Raw genomic sequence first — 18,229 nt, 5'->3', positions numbered from 1 at the left:
AGGAAGGAAGGAAGGAAGAGGAAGAGGAAGGAAGGGAAGGAAGAGGAAAGGAAAGGGTGATGCACGCACGTTGCCTTAAGGTTCCTGGGAGGGAAGCTTACCGGATAAAAAAAGGTCAGGAATGAAAGGGACTAAAGAGGCATTACACTTTTTTAGGAACAAAAAAGCCAGCACTTTTAAGTGTTGACACCAAAAAAAAACCTGGGCACACTTTTATGAAGCGGAACAAAAATATATACATACAGCCCGGTCATACATATACAAAAGGGTTAAGTTTGTGCATTCTGAACAGAATCAAGGATTATTTCCTGTATCTTTTTTTTAGCGATGCCATAGCAAAAGAAACATTCTTTGCAGCTTCCGACCGACGAGGAATTCGTTTCAAATTGAACAAATTGCCGTTCACGAGTCGTTTCCAGTGAACAAATTGCCATTCACAGCTTAATGAAGAGAAAACATGTAAAATGAAAAAAAACCTGTTAAATGCGCCAAACAGAACTGGCAGATATGAGGCATGATTCTTTTTCAGTAAGGCTAGCAGCTGCCCTGATGACTGGGTCCTGAAAACCTGTTATTGTGGGCAGAGAGGTGGCGCTTTCCCTCCTGCTATAGCAGGTGTTTACTCCAGAGACGGTAGGTAGGATTCAGCCGGTTTGCACCGCTTCGACAGAACCGGTTGTTAAAATGGTGCTTGTATCAGCAACCAGTTGTTGTTGAATTAGGGTGCTGTGTGGCTTCCAAATGTATGGCCCGTGTTCACAGCGGCATTCTCTCCTGACGTTTCGCCTGCATCTGTGGCTGCAATCTTTAGAGGCAGATGCAGGCGAAAGCACGTCAAGGCGAGAATAACTTTCTTCATCGACCGCCAGCTTCGAAACCACACAGCACCCCAGTGATTCCGGCAGTGAAAGCCTTTGACAATACCAGTTGTTGAATTATTTGAATCCCACAACCCGGAACCAGTTGTTAAATTATTTGAATCCCACCACTGCTCCAGAGGGCCCCTGGCAGCCCGGATGGAGGGACACCCCCGGCCAGGAGGGAATAAAGCAACTGCTTGCTTCTTTGGGTCAGTACTTTAAACCTGGAGTAGTAGGATTTTAAGCGAGCAAGGAGTTCTGGGGAGAACTGAGAAGTCAGGTCCCCTGTCTGGAGTGAAGCGAAGCCATGAGGTGTTCTTGAGAAAATGACAGAGCGTGCCGAAATGCCCTTCCCCCATCAAAGAGGGCACTGTCCAAATTAAAGTAGCTACACTTAAGCCATTGAATTTTTGGGTGAAGGGTTACCAGGTTCCTCCCTGCCCTTGCTTTGTTTTGAGGTGTGTCACAGGCTTGGTCGTGGATGCAGCGATTAACATGTTTCATTTATGTGTTTTCATGCACCTCCGTGGAAAGCGTCCTGGCGGGTTGTTACATGGTCTTCTTTTCCGTGCCTTCGGCAGCCTCCGCCTTCTGCGCCCAGCCCGAGAGCGTGGTGGTACAAATGTCTGTGTGTCGCTGGCTGCGCAAAAGTTTGTACAAAGCCTGCTTGAGGGTTTGTGGGTCTGGAGAAAACTGTATGTTTAACGGTGTGTTCCGGGCTGGCTTAGTTGCTGGATTAGTGAATTAAGAGCTCTGGCACTAAAAGTTTATTGATGAGGACACGCACACACACACACACACTACAGAGAAGATAGTATTGTGGATGCAGAAGTCAGTATAGCTGCAAAGACATCTGGCAGAAACCACAGAAGCTGTTAAATCACGTGCATTTTTTTTCAAATTGGGGGCACCCTGGCTCCAATATAACACCTTGTTGGCCCCCGACTAAAGGCCCTTCCGCACATGCAGAATAATGCACATTCAATTCCACTTTCACGAATTGTTTGAAAGTGGATTTTTGCTATTCCGCGCGATAAAGATCCAGCTTCAAAGTGGATTGAAGAAGGTGCATTATTCTGCTACTTGGAAGGGGCCCAAGATATAAAGTTGAACAAAGCGTTCACCGAATGAAAAATCAGATCCGAGATTTATTTTAGCCGCATAGTTCATGCACATTTCAGAATGATTCACGCTGCAGAATTTGATGTTGCCTTATGCCGAGTCAGACCATTGGGCCATCTTGCCTTATGCCGAGTCCAGACCATTGGGCGAGTCTTGCACATTGCTCTGGCACAAGTAGCAGCTCTCCGAGATTCTTGTGCTGCTACCTGAAAGTCTTTCTAAGTGGAGAGTTCCAATTCAGCACCTTCCACAAGTACAGCATCCATGCTCTACCACGGAATAAGTTGATGTAACTTGTTGTATATGGGTAGCCATGTTGATCAGCCCGAAGAGCAAGAGGAGAAACAGTCTAGTAGAAACTTAAAAGACCAAGAAGACTTTCAGGTTATAAGCTTTGGACAATCCAATCATCAAATGAAAGAAGGTTTTTAAGATGCTCTACTGGACCTGAAGCTCACTTACTATGGAGTCTTCACTTCCACAGAATCAGAGTTGGAAGAGACCCCGAGGGCCATCAAATTAACCCCCCCTTGATGCAGGGAACACGTAATCAAAGCACTCTAGCTTGATGGCCATCCAGCTTCTGTTTAAAAACCTCCAAAGAAGGAGACTCCACCACACTCCGAGGTGGAGTGCATTCCCCTATCAGGAAGTTCTTCCTGATGTTTAGGTGGAATCTCTTCTCCTTCACCTTGTAGACCCATCACTCCTGGTCCTAGTCTCTGGAGCGCAGGAAACAAACATGCTCCCTCACCAACATGACATCTCTTCAAATGCTCTCATAAACATGGCTATCATGTCACCTCTTAACCTTCTCTTCGCAAACTAAACATTCCCAGCTCCCCAAGTCTCTCCTCCTTAGGGCAAGGATTCCAGATCTTTTACCATTTTAGTTTACCTTCCTCTGTACCCGTTCCAGCTTCTCCAGTATCCTTGTTGAATTGCAGTACAGGGAATTGTACTTTCTTCTAATCTGCTTTACAGGCTCAGTCCTTTCTGGCTACAGGGACTTTGTACCATATTTGACCAAGGAAATCTCCATTAATTTCAGACAAAAATAAGTGGGGTGCTGTGTGGTTTCCGGGCTGTATGGCCGTGTTCGAGCAACATTCTCTCCTGGCGTTTTGCCTGCATCTGTGGCTGGCATCTTCAGAGGCCATACAACCGGAAACCACACAGCACCCCAGTGATTCCGGCCCGTGAAAGCCTTCGACAAAAATAAGTGGTTTTATGTATTGCCGTATAAATCTTGACTATGAATTAATCAAAACCATTTGCCACTGTAGTAATATTAAGTGAGGCTAGCGACCCGCATCTAAGAAGATTTTATTTTTCTCAAACCAGTTGCCTTCAATACCTAAGAGGGCGGGGATAAGATGGCCGAATTGTATTAGGTGTGGTTATTTTTGTTTATGCTTCGCCAGATGATTTGACTTTGTGTAGTTTCTTCTTCGTTGCTCACTCCTGCCTACAAGAACACCTTCATTTTGATGTGATGCGAAGGAAATGGACTCCTGTTCTGCTTTAAAAAGAGCCGCGGGAGAATGTAAGTGTCCTTCCTGAATTCTTCCCTTACGTAATAGTAACGAAGACTGACTACCTCCAGCTTTGAGTCAAACTACACATTACAGGTAGGCGTAGGCGATCTGTGGCCGATGACAGCATTTTAGACAAAAATTTAGCAGTTTAAAGAAAAGTTGAGATGGCTTGATCATGCCTGCATTATTGCAAAAACAAAACAAAAGCAGCATGTGATATTGCCCCCCCCACACACACACCCCTTTTCAAAAATCAAAGGAAAGCAAAGCATTTTATTGTCATTGTGCCTGCACAGCGAAATTTCCCAGCAGCATTCCTTGATGCACACAATTTCAGACTCACACCCCCCATCCTCACTTTCCCCTTCCTCCACCCATCCCTACACAGCCCCAAACACATTGACACAGAAGCCTCCGCGGAGTTCAGCATAGCCACAGCTCTAGAGTAGAAGCTGTCTCTGAGCCTCTTTGTCCCTAGTTTTGATAGACCTGTGTGGAGTCTGCCGGATGGTGACAGTTCAAAGAAGAGAGTGTGCTGGATGAGGCGGGTCCCTCAGAATATTTGGGGCTTTCTTTGGGCTTTGGGAATTATAGGAGTTCTTCCAAGGAGGGGAGAGGGCAGCCGATAATCCTCTGTGCAGTAAGTAAGAACATAAGAACATAAGAACTAGCCTGCTGGATCAGACCAGAATCCCATCTAGTCCAGCATTCTGCGCGCTACTCGCGGTGGGCAAACAGGTGCCTTTGGGAGCTCACATGCAGGATGTGAAAGCAATGGCCTTCTGCTGCTGCTGCTCCTGAGCACCTGGTCTGCTAAGGCATTAGCAATCTGAGATCAAGGAGGATCAAGATTGGTAGCCATAGATTGACTTCTCCTCCATAAATCTGTCCAAGCCCTTTTTAAAGCTATCCAGGTTAGTGGCCATCACCACCTCCTGTGGCAGCATATTCCAAACACCAATCACACGTTGCGTGAAGAAGTGTTTCCTTTTATTAGTCCGAATTCTTCCCCCCAGCATTTTCAATGAATGCCCCCTGGTTCTAGTATTGTGAGAAAGAGAGAAAAATTTCTCTCTGTCAACATTTTCTACCCCATGCATAATTTTATAGACTTCAATCATATCCCCCCTCAGCCGTCTCCTCTCCAAACTAAAGAGTCCCAAACGCTGCAGCCTCTCCTCATAAGGAAGGTGCTCCAATCCTTCAATCATCCTCGTTGCCCTTCTCTGCGCTTTTTCTATCTCTTCGATATCCTTTTTTGAGATGTAGCGATAGGAGCTGAACACAATTACTCCAAGTGCGGTCGCACCACGGCTTTATATAAGGGCATGACAATCTTTGCAGTTTTATTCTCAATTCCTTTCCTAATTATCCCCAGCATAGAGTTTGCCTTTTTCACCGCTGCCATGCATTGAGTTGACATTCCCATGGAACTATCAACTAAGACGCCCAAATCCCTTTCCTGGTCTGTTGACCCAATGATAGCACTGACCCCTGTAAGCTGATGTATGTGAAGTTTGGATTTTTTGCCCCTACGTGCATCACTTTACATTTAAGCTACATTGAACTGCATTTGCCATTTCTTAGCCCACTCACCTAATTTATCAAAGGTCCGCTTGGAGCTCTTACCGCCAATCCTTTGTGGTTCTTACCACCCTACATAATTTGGTATCATCTGCAAACTTAGCCACTGCGCTACCCACCCCTACTTCCAGGTCATTTTATGAATAAGTTAAAGAGCACTGGTCCCAAAACGGATCCTTGGGGGACACCACTCCCTACATCTCTCCATTGTGAGAACTTCCCATTTATGCCCACCCTTTGTTTCCTGTTCCTCAACCAGTTTTTAATCCATAGGAGGACTTCCCCTCTTATTCCTTCATTGCTGAGTTTTCTCAACAGTCTCTGGTGAGGAACTTTGTCAAAATCCAAGTAGACAATGTCCACTGGTTCCCCCTTATCCACATGTCTGTTTACACCCTCAAAGAACTCTAGTAAGTTTGTAAGACAGGATTTGCCTCTGCAAAAGCCATGCTGACTCTTCCTCAGCAGGTCTTGCTTTTCTACATGTTTTATAATTTTATCTTTAATGATAGATTCTACTAATTTACCAGGAACAGATGTCAAACTGACTGGCCTGTAATTTCCCGGGTCCCCCCTAGACCCTTTCTTAAAGATTGGTGTGACATTGGCCATCTTCCAGTCTTCAGGGATGGAGCCTGATTTCAGGGATAAGTTGCATATTAATGTGTGAGAACATCAACGAATTTCATGCTTGGAGGCTCTTTAAGAACTCTTGGATGAAGATACAATCTGGGCCAGGGGATTTGGTAGCATTTAGTTTATCAATGGCTGCCAGAACTTCTTCCATATCTACCACCACCAACCCGTAGTTCCTCAGATTCACCTCCTAAGAAGCTTGGTTCCGGGTGCAGGAATTTTCCTCACCTCCTCTTGGGTGAAGACAGTCACCAAAGGAATTCATTCAGCTTCTCTGCCGTCTCCCTGTCACCTTTTAGCACACCTTTTGTTTCCTTCATCGTCTAACCGGACCTACCACAGCTTCCCTAGCTGGCTTCCTGCTTTTGATGTACTTGAAGAACTGTTTTGTTGCTAGTCTTGATGTTCGCAGCCATGCGTTCCTCGCAATCCTTTTTTGCCTCCCCTTACAGCTAACTTGCTTCTCTTTTGCCACCATCTGTGTTCTCTCTGCTGTGTTCTCTAGTATTGATCACCCTTTGGAGGCGCCTTCCTATCTGCCGCTGTGCAGCTGGAGAGCCATGCACAGATGCAGTCGATTGAGACGCTCTCTTTAGCACAGCGGTAAAAGGACGCCAGGAGTTTTCCATTCCAGTTGCTTAAAAGTCTCAGATAGTACAGTCTCTCAAGACATTTTGGTATTTCCAAAAGGGCACAGAAAGGAGCCAAATCTCGCGTAGCGCTTAGCGGCGCTGCCACGGTGGGCCTGAGTGAAAAGTGAGTCCTCGAGGCGATTTTTTAAAGCGGCTAAATTCTCAGCAGCTAAAATGAAACGTCAGTGGGGATGGATTGTCCCGTGTCTACCTGTGTTACACTGTCACACATGAGGAGTTTGACTCCTGGATTCTCAGACGTTTCTCATGCCCTCCACTGCTCTTAAAGAGTCTTCAGTCCTCAAGATGCCATCAATTTTGGGCAGTATCAACCTCACAGGACCCACAAACTACAGTCTAATCTGGGCTGGATGAACAGCTCCAAATGGCCACAGTTTCCCCCCTCTCCCTACACAGAATGGCCAGCATCCCACGTTCATAGGAATGATGCATTTCAATCAGGAGGCACAAAACATGGAGTCCAGCAGAAGCTGACCAAGTGGCGACAAAGAAGAAGAGTTTTAGTTTATACCCCACCTTTCTCTCTCCTGTAGGGGGACTCAAGGTGGCTTTTCCCTCTCCCTCTCCCCACAACAGACACCTGGTGAGGCAGGTGAGGCTGAGAAGAGTTCAGAGAGAACTGTGACTAGCCCAAGGTCACCTAACAGGAGCGTGGGAGTGTGCTGGAAACATCCTGGTTCACTAGATAAGCCTCCACCACTCAGGTGGAGGAGGGGGGGGGACAAAACCCAGTTCTCCAGATTAGAATCTACCTGCTCTTAACCACTATACCATGCTAAAGTAAGCTTCTAGTGTCTAAGACTCTGTTAAGCAGCCTCAAGAACAGCCATTCTCAGCCAGGTACCCTGGGGTGCCGTGAGAGCATGTCCCAGGAGTACCGCGACTTAACACAACCGCCCCCCCCCCCAGCTTCATTTTTTGTGAGAATTGTCTCCCACTGGGTGCCACCAAGGACATGGGAGCTGGCCCATGGGGCAGGAGGCCTGCCACAAGGTCAGCAGCCACCCCACACCCCCAGTGCTTCCACTTCACCCTAGGAGGTGAAGGTGGGGGGTGTGTAATAACAGGGGCAATGGGAGAAAAAAGGTGGAGGGTGAGCAGAAGTACAATGAGATGTGAAAGAAGTGTGGTCAAAGAGGTACCCTGACCTCCAAAGTTTAAGGAAACACTGCTCAAGAAGTATGAGGGAAACCACTTCCTGAGGTGTATCATTTTGAGATTTCAAACCAAATGGAAGACACATCTTTGTACAGCTTGGAGACCACCCAAATCACACACAGACACGCAAAGCTACGTTGCAGAAGCTTCCAGCAGAAAAACCACAACTACATGAGGGGTTCTACCCATGCGCATGTAGCGCACACATACACAGCGGCCGGAGCAGAAGCAACCATCTGAAAGCACACCTCATTGGTGTTCCCCTGCAGGGAAAGCCATTGCAAAAATAAAACAGAAACATACATGGGTGAAGCTCAAAGAGCCGGGCCGGGCATCATTTACAAAGTCTTGACACCCATCAAGGTCAGCAGGAGGAAAACTGTCCGGCGGATTAGAAACCTCCAACTAGAAGCCTGAATTTTTGTAAGCTGGAGACCGTGCCTCACATTCAGCCAGAGGCGTATCTAGGGGAAATGGAGCCTGGGGCCAAAATCTGGAGTTTTCCACGCTGCCTCCGCCCCACCCAGCAAGCAGTGGCGGAGCTGCAATAGGACATCTGGGGCTTCGCCCTGGAAACATCGCCACTGCAGTCACATGTCAAGAGTTGGGACTGAAGGGGCGTGTCAGGAGCAGAGACAGGAGCGTAATGCCGATTGAGCAAGGTGGGCAACTGCCCAGGAGGCATCACCTTGTGGGGGGGCACCAAAAAAAAATGCAGGGTTTGTTTTGGGGTATTTTTTAGTGGTTTTTTTCAGTTTTTGGCCTGCAGGGGGTGCAGTTTTTTAGGCTGGCGCAGGGGAAGAGAACCTCACGGCTCTCCAGATGTTCGAGAACTACAATTCCCATCAGCCCCTACCAGGGTGGCCATGCTGACAGAGGCTGATGGGAATTGCGGGTCCCTAGGCTATCTGAAGAGCCACAGGTTCTCTACCCCTGGACCTAGCGGCACTATGACTCTGCTCAGCTGTATCATCCGGAGACTGTCCATATGCTACTTACCCCAAGTTTGGTGCAGTTGGGTTCAAGGAGTCCAAGGTTGCTGGACTCCCCAAAGGGGTGCCTTATCCCCCATTGTTTCCAATGGGAGCTAATAGGAGATGGGAGCTACAGTTTTGAGGGTTCATAACTTTGGCCTCCCTGAACCAAACTGCACCAAACCTGGAGGCCATCAGAACAGTTTCCTGATGAGATCCTGAAAGTCTTGAGACTAATGCCTTCAGAAATGCCCCCCCCCCCCCGGCAGCCTGCAGCAGTGACGGCCAATGCAGAAAACTCAATGCAGAACAAAGATTCTTGGGCAAATTTCTGGGATGTTCCTGCAGGGGGCGCAGTTTTTAGGCTAGCGGCACCAAAATTTCAGCGTATCATCAGGAGACTGTCCTGATGCTACCCCCCAAGTTTGGTGCATTTTGGTTTAGGGGGGGCAAAGTTATGGACCCTCAAAAGGGTATCATTAGGGCAGTCTCCTGATGATACCCTGAAATTTTGGTGCTGATACATCCAAAAATGCGCCCCCTGCAAGGCTATCTTAAGGCTCCCTGAGCTCAAAAGTGATCCTCCGGCATCCCAGCCGCCCAAGAAACTGGAATTACAGGTATGATGTTAACAATACCTGTCCTCAGCAACCAACCCACAGAACAGTCGATTTTTTTTTCAAGCCGGTGCTTCCAAGGGACAACCCATAAAGAGGACTGGTGGAAGTATTGGTCGTTCTGAATGTGTCTCTGCAGGTCATGTAATGGCTGGCATACCAGATTCCGGGCAGAGCAAAAGAACTACACAGCCACAGAACAGAGGAGGGCAACATCTCCTTTTCTCCAGCTGCGAATTTGGCACTTCTGGCTTCTGGCTAACTGTGTCTCCTCAAGGATTGCACAATTTAAGTTCCAGAATTAGGCCTAAAACCCCGGGCTCAGCCAAGGAGTGGGCAAAAGAACATAAACATAAGAACATAAGAACAAGCCAGCTGGATCAGACCAAAGTCCATCTAGTCCAGCTCTCTGCTACTCGCAGTGGCCCACCAGGTGCCTTTGGGAGCTCACATGCAGGATGTGAAAGCAATGGCCTTCTGCGGCTGTTGCTCCCAATCACCTGGTCTGTTAAGGCATTTGCAATCTCAGATCAAGGAGGATCAAGATTGGTAGCCATAAATCGACTTCTCCTCCATAAATCTGTCCAAGCCTCTTTTAAAGCTATCCAGGTTAGTGGCCATCACCACCTCCTGTGGCAGCAGATTCCAAACACCAATCACACGTTGCGTGAAGAAGTGTTTCCTTTTATTAGTCCTAATTCTTCCCCCCAGCATTTTCAACGAATGCCCCCTGGTTCTAGTATTGTGAGAAAGAGAGAAAAATTTCTCTCTGTCAACATTTTCTACCCCAGGCATAATTTTGTAGACTTCAATCATATCCCCCCCTCAGCCGCCTCCTCTCCAAACTAAAGAGTCCCAAACGCTGCAGCCTCTCCTCATAGGGAAGGTGCTCCAGTCCCTCAATCATCCTTGTTGCCCTTCTCTGCACTTTTTCTATCTCCTCAATATCCTTTTTGAGATGCGGCGCCCAGAACTGGACACAGTACTCCAAGTGCGGTCGCACCACTGCTTTATATAAGGGCATGACAATCTTTGCAGTTTTATTATGAATTCCTTTCCTAATGATCCCCAGCATAGAGTTTGCCTTTTTTTTTTTTGCCTTGAAACTCTGTGTCCCTGAAACTCTGTGCGTGTGCCGACGCTGTTTTCCTCCCCCCTGCACGTTCTACATTAAGAGGAATTCCCCAAAAGCTCTTACAGGGACTAACGCCAACCTTGCTAAGGGGCAATTGGCTAGCTTGAGGAGAACCAAAGGATGAAAATATAGAACGTAAAAACTGACTTGCGGGTTCAGACCAAGGACCACCTATGTTCACTGTCCAATTTCTAATGGGGTCCAGACAGAGAGCTGGGATCTCAAAAGGAGTGCACCTGATGGAATACGGTCGCCAGTTCCAGGTCGGAAAATTCCTGGACAGGCTGCCACCCTCCAAAGCAGCCATTTTCTCCAGGGGAAACTAACTCTGTGCCAGGTGTAATTTTAGGAGATCTCTATATCCCAACTGAGGGTGTGCAGCCCTACTCAATGGCAACCTCATTCCAAGGTAATCAGAGGTCAACGGAACGAGGAGGTTGCATTGCTAGTTTTCTCTGTGACTACTAGCTACTGGTGAACCACTCAGCTCCAGCTATTTGCTAAATCCTTTCTTTAAGACATCTCTGCTAGCAGACCTCACAACACTGCATGAAGATTAAGGTGATTTCTAAGTGGTGCGAGGAATGGGTTTGTCGTCCCAGCCACCATCACAGGATGTCAAGAAGCTCTAGAGCAGTGATAACCAATAAGAACATAAGAACTAGCCTGCTGGATCAGACCAGAGTCCATCTAGTCCAGCACTCTGCTACTCGCAGTGGCCCATCAGGTGCCTTTGGGAGCTCACATGCAGGAGGTGAAAGCAAGGGCCTTCTGCTGCTGCTGCTCCCGAGCACCTGGTCTGCTAAGGCATTTGCAACCTCAGATCAAGGAGGATCAAGATTGGGAGCCATAGATCGACTTCTCCTCCATAAATCTGTCCAAGCCCCTTTTAAAGCTATCCAGGTTAGTGGCCATCACCACCTCCTGTGGCAGCATATTCCAAACACCAATCACATGTTGCGTGAAGAAGTGTTTCCTTTTATTAGTCCTAATTCTTTTTTGAGCCTGTGGACATCCTTGGAATTCTGGCACAGTGTGGTGGGCACAACCACAACACGGCTGCCTCAAAATGTCCGCCACAGGAGTTACAGCCTGTCACAAAATGGTGGCCTAGTTTACCTTCAGACACATAGGGAAAATCCCTAGGCTATGGTGGCAGCTGAAGCCAAAACAATATTTTTTAAAAAACTTGCAGAAATTCCAATGGCCAATCAGAAAGTCATAATGGGCAAAAGCCTCACCTGGCATGACCAAGAAACCGAAACACATTTGTCAGACACTAAGAAAAGTATTGGGAGGTATTCAGAGGTGGGATCCAGCAGGTTCTCGCAGGTTCCCGAGAGTAGGTTACTCATTATTTGTGTGTGCCGAGAGGGGGTTACTCATTGGTGATTTTGCCCCATGATTTTTGCCTTAGTTACGCCCCTCCTCTCAGCAGTAGCGCGCAGAACTTGAAGCAGGCTAGCAGGAGGTGCACCGGTGTGCGTGGCAGCCTGCGCCTGCGTGCATTCCTTTCCTGCACAAGGACCGGTGCAGCGGCTGCATCCTTGCCAAGCCCCGCCCAGGAATGCCCCGCCCCTGGAATGCCTGGCCACGCCCCTGTCGTGCCCTGCCCAGCCCCACTGGTGCTATGCCACAGTTTGAATCTCACCACCATGGGAACCTGTGCCTAAAATTTTTGGATCCCACCACTGGAGGTATTATAGCGCTCACAGGCACCATGTTGTGGACTCTTGTTCTAGAGCTTTCAGACAAGGATAATTTAACCCTTTTAATTCACGTAAACTTGTGTATACTTCCTTCAGGTCTATTAAACCTCATCACTTCTAAGTCTTTCTTATAGATAGCTGCCATCAAGTCAGCGTGGCGTAGTGGTTAAGAGCAGGTGGGTTCTAATCTGAAGTTTTTTGATTCCCCACTCCTCCACCTGAGCGGCAGAGGCTTATCTGGTGAACCAGATGTGTTTCTGCACTCCTACATTCCTGCTGGGTGACCTTGGGCCAGTCACAGCTCTTTGGAACTCCCTCAGTTCCATCTACCTCACAAGGTGTCTGTTGGGGGGAGAGTGGGGGGAGGAGTCTGTAAGCCACACTGAGTCTCCTTACAGGAGAGAAAGGTGGGATACAAATCCAAAATCATCATCATCTTCTTCTTCTTCACAGCTGACTCATGGAAACGCTGTAGGGCAGTGCTGGTGAACCTTTGGCACTCTAGATGTTATGGACTACAGTTCCCATCAGCCCCTGCCAGCATGGCCAATTGGGGCTGATGGGAATTGTAGTCCATAACATCTGGAGTGCCAAAGGTTCACCACCACGGCTGTAGGGTTTTCAAGGCAAGAGACATTCAGAGGCGGTTTCTCAGTGGCTGCCTCCATGTGGGCCGAGAGTTCCAAGAAAACTGTGGCATGCCCAAGGTCACCAAGCCGGCTTACAGGAGAGCAATGGGGAATCAAACCTGGTCCTCCAGATCAGACTCCGCCCCTCTTAACCACTACACTGTGCTGGCTCTCCTTAAAGAGAGACACAGAGGTTCTAAAGGCCCGCTCCAGAAACATCACACGCTTACCTGGTCCCACAGCGCAGCAGCCACCTGGTCTATGACGGCCCCGAGCTCTCTGTACTCCCCCGAATACCTAATGTATGCCCACGTGCAGAGGGTGATCAAGGTCAGCCCCATGATCATGTTGCACAGACTGGCTATGATGTCCAATCCAATGAAGCCGGTGACGCCGGCCGTCACGTAGGTGATGAAGATGACCACAAAGAGGGTGGCCGGCGTGCGGGCGGCGTGGAAGATGTTCTTGCTGTCGTTGTGCTTGATGTACTGGACATAGACCTCGTCAATCTCGTTCTCCAGCTGCTGGAGGTATCGGCGGCTGAACTCCTCGCCCCCCATCTTCTTCACGCTCCGGAACTGCCGCACCGCCTCCTCTTTCAGCTCCAAGTGTTTGCTCTGGAGGTCGCTGGGGGCAAGGAAGGGCCTATCGCCTCCACACACCTGCAGAGGTTAACAGGAGGGGGGAAGGAAACAAAAATCAAGATGAAGAGAAGAAGAAGAAGAGTTTGGATTTCTATCCCCCCTTTATCTCCTGCAGGAGACTCAAAGGGGCTGACAATCTCCTTGCCCTTCCCCCCTCACAACAAACACCCTGTGAGGTAGGTGGGGCTGAGAGAGCTCCAAGAAGCTGTGACTCGCCCAAGGTCACCCACCTGGTGCGTGTGGGAGTGCAGAAGCTCATCTGGTTCCCCAGATAAGCCTCCACAGCTCAAGCGGCGGAGCTGGGAATCAAACCCGGTTCCTCCAGATTAGATACACGAGCTCTTAACCTCCTACGTCACTGCTGCTCCTATTAGCGGCTTACTCCTGTATACAGTTCTGTTTGCGAGCCTGAAGTGCCGCTAAGGCGCAGCTGGTTTAGGGGACCCTTCACGGGGGTTTCGAGGCAAGAGATGAATGGAGGTGGTTTGTCATTGCCTGCCTCTGTGTAGTGACCCTAGACCAGGGGTCTGCAACCTGCGGCTCTCCAGATGTTCATGGACTACAATTCCCATCAGCCCCTGCCAGCATGGCCAATTGGGAGCTCACGTGCGGGATGTGACAGCAAGGGCCTTCTGCTGCTGCTGCTGCTGCTGCTCCCGAGCACCAGGTCTGCTAAGGCATTTGGAATCTCAGATCAAGGAGGATCAAGATTGGTAGCCATAGATCGATTTCTCCTCCATAATCTGTCCAAGCCCCTTTTAAAGCTATCCAGGTTAGTGGCCATCACCACCTCCTGTGGCAGCATATTCCAAACACCAATCACACGTTGCGTGAAAAAATGTTTCCTAAAGAACATAAGAACAAGCCAGCTGGATCAGACTAGAGTCCATCTAGTCCAGCTCTCTGCTACTCGCAGTGGCCCACCAGGTGCCTTTGGGAGCTCACACGCAGGAGGTGAAAGCAATGGCCTTCTGCTGCACCTGGTCTGCTAAGGCATTTGCAAGCTCCGATCAAGGAGGATCAAGATTGGGAGCCATAGATCGACTTCTCCTCCATAAATCTGTCCAAGCCCCTTTTAAAGCTATCCAGGTTAGTGGCCATCACCACCTCCTGTGGCAGCAGATTCCAAACACCAACCACGTGTTGCGTGAAGAAATGTTTCCTTTTATTAGTCCTAATTCTCCCAACCAGTATTTTCAATGGAGGCCCCCTGGTCTTGCGTTGCCTGACATCTAGCTAAGCCAAGAGTCCACTCCTGCTAATTCCCTACTCTAAAAGGGAGAGACTTCCCAACACTTCAGCTAATAAGTCATGGCACCAAAGTTTGGCAACTCCATCCGCAAGGAAGTCTCCCTCCATCAGTGTCTTCCACCAACAGGTGAATATTTTTTGTCCCATTTGGAATACCCCCAATAACAGTTATTGTCCCTCGGTCACAGCTGCAGTGTTGTTTATGTGTTCTTATATAATTATTTTATCATTTTAAATGCATTTTAGTTGAAGACTTGATTGAGGGGAAAGGTGGCATTAAAATGTTTTAAATAAATAAATGGCAGCTTTGAGAGTAAGTGCCAGCAGTCAAGTGGGCTTTTTCGCCCAATTCCCTGGCTGAAACGTTTTGGAAAACAATCTTGTTCGCACGTCTCTTTCACACATTCTCTGGGAAATCAGGAGGGGGGGTTCAGGGGAGCACGAATGGGATAAAAATGAATGTAGAAGCTAGATCAAGCAGAACTTGTTGCCTCCTAAATAAAGAGGATTGCGAAGAGCTTTAAGCGGACCTTGATAAATTAGGTGAGTGGGCTCAGAAATGGCAAATGCAGTTCAATGTAGCAAAATGTAAAGTGATGCACATAGGGGCAAAAAATCCAAACTTCACATACACGCTACAGGGGTCAGTGCTATCAGTCACAGACCAGGAGAGGGATTTGGGCGTCTTAGTTGATAGTTCCATGGGAATGTCAACTCAATGCCTGGCAGCTGTGAAAAAGGCAAACTCTATGCTGGGGATCATTAGGAAAGGAATTGAGAATAAACTGCAAGGATTGTCATGCCCTTATATAAAGCAGTGGTGCGACCACACTTGGAGTGCTGTGTTCAGTTCTGGTCGCCACATCTCAAAAAGGATATTGAAGAGATAGAAAAAGTGCAGAGAAGGGCAACGAGGATGATTGGAGGACTGGACCACCTTCCTTATGAGGAGAGGCTGCAGCGTTTGGGACTCTTTAGTTTGGAGAGGAGACGTCTGAGGGGGGATATGATTGAAGTCTATAAAATTATGCATGGGGTAGAAAATGTTGACAGAGAGAAATTTTTCTCTCTTTCTCACAATACTAGAACCAGGGGGCATACATTGAAAATGCTGGGGGGAAGAATTAGGACTAATAAAAGGAAACACTTCTTCACGCAACGTGTGATTGGTGTTTGGAATATGCTGCCACAGGATGTGGTGATGGCCACTAACCTGGATAGCTTTAAAAGGGGCTTGGACAGATTTATGGAGGAGAAGTCGATCTATGGCTACCAATCTTGATCCTCCTTGATCTCAGATTGCAAATGCCTTAGCAGACCAGGTGCTCAGGAGCAGCAGCAGCAGCAGGCCATTGCTTTCACCTCCTGCGTGTGAGCTCCCAAAGGCACCTGGTGGGCCACTGCGAGTAGCAGAGTGCTGGACTAGATGGACTCCAGTCTGATCCAGCTGGCTTGTTCTTATGTTCTTAAGACTACTGATCCTGCATCCAGAGTCCGCTTATTATTGGCCCCAAGAGCTAACACCAGCTCAAGTCTTCCAAGGTCCATGGCGCCAAAGGTGATCCTGCCAAACAGCAATCTCATGTCAACCCTGACGGGTCCCAGCTTACCTCTTCCATTCGCCGGTTGTAAGTGTCCTTGGAGGTGGCAACAGCAGCCAAGTTATTTGCTTCTGCTGTGGCCTGTAGGGAGAGACAGGTAGTGTCGGGGTGAACATGAACACCTGAAGCTGTCACACACTTGGTCCATCAAAGTCCATGCTCTCTACTCAGACCAGCCGAAACTCTCCAAGGTCTCAGGTAGAGGTCTTCCACATTACCTGGTCCTTAACTGGAGCTGACAAGGATAGAACCTGGGACCTTTAGCTTTCCAAGAAAATGCTCTCCCACTGAGCCACAGGCCCTCCTCTGAAAGGGTATGTTGAAAAGTACTTCCATTTCATCCACCTGCAATGTTTATTGTGAACATATGAAGATGCCTCCTTCTGAATGGTCCATCCCTTGGACCATCTAGATCAGGGGTCTTCAAACTATGGCCCTCCAGATGTTCAAGGACTACAATTCCAATGGCCAAGTGGCAAGGCTGATGGGAATTGTAGTCCATGAACATCTGGAGGGCCATAGTTTGAAGACCCCTGATCTAGATCAATATTGGTTCTCCAGCTGAGGTCTTTCATATCACCGACTGCAATGGTGGGATCCAAACATTTTAGTAACGGGTTCCCATGGTGGTGGGATTCAAACTGTGGCGTCGCGCCAATGGGGCTGGGTGGGGCCTGACGGGGGCGTGGCCGGGCATTCTGGGGGCGGGGCATTCCTGGGCGGGGCTGTGGCAAGGACGCAGCCGCTGCGCCGGTCCTTGGGCGGGAAACGAATGCATGCAGGCGCAGGCTGCCACGCACGCCGGTGCACCTCCTGCTAGACTGCTTCCAGTTCTGCACGCTACTGCTGAGAGGAGGGGCGTCACTAAGGCAAAAGTCACGGGGCAAAATCACCAATTAGTCACCCCCTCTCGGCACACACAAATAATTAGTAACCTACTCTCGGGAACAAGTGAGAACCTGCTGGATCCCACCTCTGGTTATGTCCAATTCCACCAGGGTGGAGGGCTAGGCTATCTATTAAGTCGCCATCTTGATTTGCTTGTTCTAGCCGTTGTTTTTGGATTATGTTTTTAAATTTTAATCTGTAAAGTATGTTTTAATGCTGTTTTATATGTACCTGTACACCGGCCAGAGCCCTTCAGGTGTGGGCAGTATAACACATTTAATAAATCATCTTCATCATCTCCTGCCAGATCTTCCGTGGTGGTCTCCCATCCAAGTACCAACCCTGCTTAGCTTCTCAGATCTGACAAGATCGGGCTACGCCAGCCCACCTTCCCCCCCCCCCGCCCGCCCCCAAGAACCCTATTAGCTGCCTCAATTGATCGCTCGAAAATATGCTTCTGAACACACCACTTGCCCTGGGAACACAAGGCTTACCTGCAGCATGGACTTCGGATGAGGCAGCTCTTCTCCTTGGTAGATCTTGATATAGGCCTGGAACGGGAAAAAACAACAACAATTGAGGTTAGTCTGAAACGTATGCACAGAACAAGTTGCAGAGATTGAGAACCAGTGCGGCTTAGCAGATGAGGACTGGGAAAGCCTCAGTTCATAGAATCATAGAGTTGGAAGAGACCCCTAAGGGCCATCAAGTCCAACCCCCTGCAATGCAGGAACACACAATCAAAGCACTCCTGACAGATGGCCACCCAGCCTCTGTTGAAAAACCTCCAAAGGAGACTCCATCACACTTCGAGCAGTATTCCACTGTCGAACAGCCCTGACTGTCAGGAAGTTTTTCTTGATGTTTAGGTTGAATCTCTTTTCCTCCACCTTGAATCCATGACTCCTGGTCCTAGTCTCTGGAGCGGCAGAAAACAAGCTTGCTCCCTCACCAACATGACATCCTTTCCAATATCTAAACATGGCTCCTCTTCACCCAACTAAGAATACCCAGCTCAGATCCTTGCTGTGCAAGAGAAGCTTGTAAAGTGACCTTGGACCAGTGTGAGTCACATACTGATCTACCGCACAGGGTTGTTGTGAGGGTAAACCAGAAAAGGGAAGAATGTGATATGTACTTTGGCTCCTCAGTGGAGAGAGAAAAGTGGGGCATCAATGAAGGAAGGAAGGAAGGAAGGAAGGAAGGAAGGAAGGAAGGAAGGAAGGAAGG

The 18,229-nt window shown here is 48.5% G+C and overlaps 1 protein-coding gene across 1 annotated transcript in view; it reads right to left on the bottom strand.

Moving 5' to 3' along the window:
- Nucleotides 1-1,409: 1,409 nt before the first annotated feature.
- LOC125426436 (atlastin-1-like) overlaps nt 1,410-18,229 on the bottom strand; it is a 16,989-nt gene continuing 169 nt past the window's right edge. The window contains exons 2-6 of the mRNA XM_048484694.1: nt 17,494-17,586; nt 16,121-16,192; nt 12,846-13,277; nt 7,800-7,814; nt 1,410-1,523 (exon numbers count right to left, since the gene is read on the bottom strand). Of these exons, the coding sequence (XP_048340651.1) occupies nt 1,410-1,523; nt 7,800-7,814; nt 12,846-13,277; nt 16,121-16,192; nt 17,494-17,586 (726 nt within the window). The remainder of the gene's footprint in view (nt 1,524-7,799; nt 7,815-12,845; nt 13,278-16,120; nt 16,193-17,493; nt 17,587-18,229) is intronic.

The sequence above is a fragment of the Sphaerodactylus townsendi genome, linkage group LG02 (genome assembly GCF_021028975.2).
Source record: "Sphaerodactylus townsendi isolate TG3544 linkage group LG02, MPM_Stown_v2.3, whole genome shotgun sequence".
Lineage (NCBI taxonomy): Eukaryota > Metazoa > Chordata > Lepidosauria > Squamata > Sphaerodactylidae > Sphaerodactylus > Sphaerodactylus townsendi.
The sequence above is the reverse complement of the archived record's forward strand: the minus strand, read 5'-3'. Positions and strand labels throughout refer to the sequence as shown.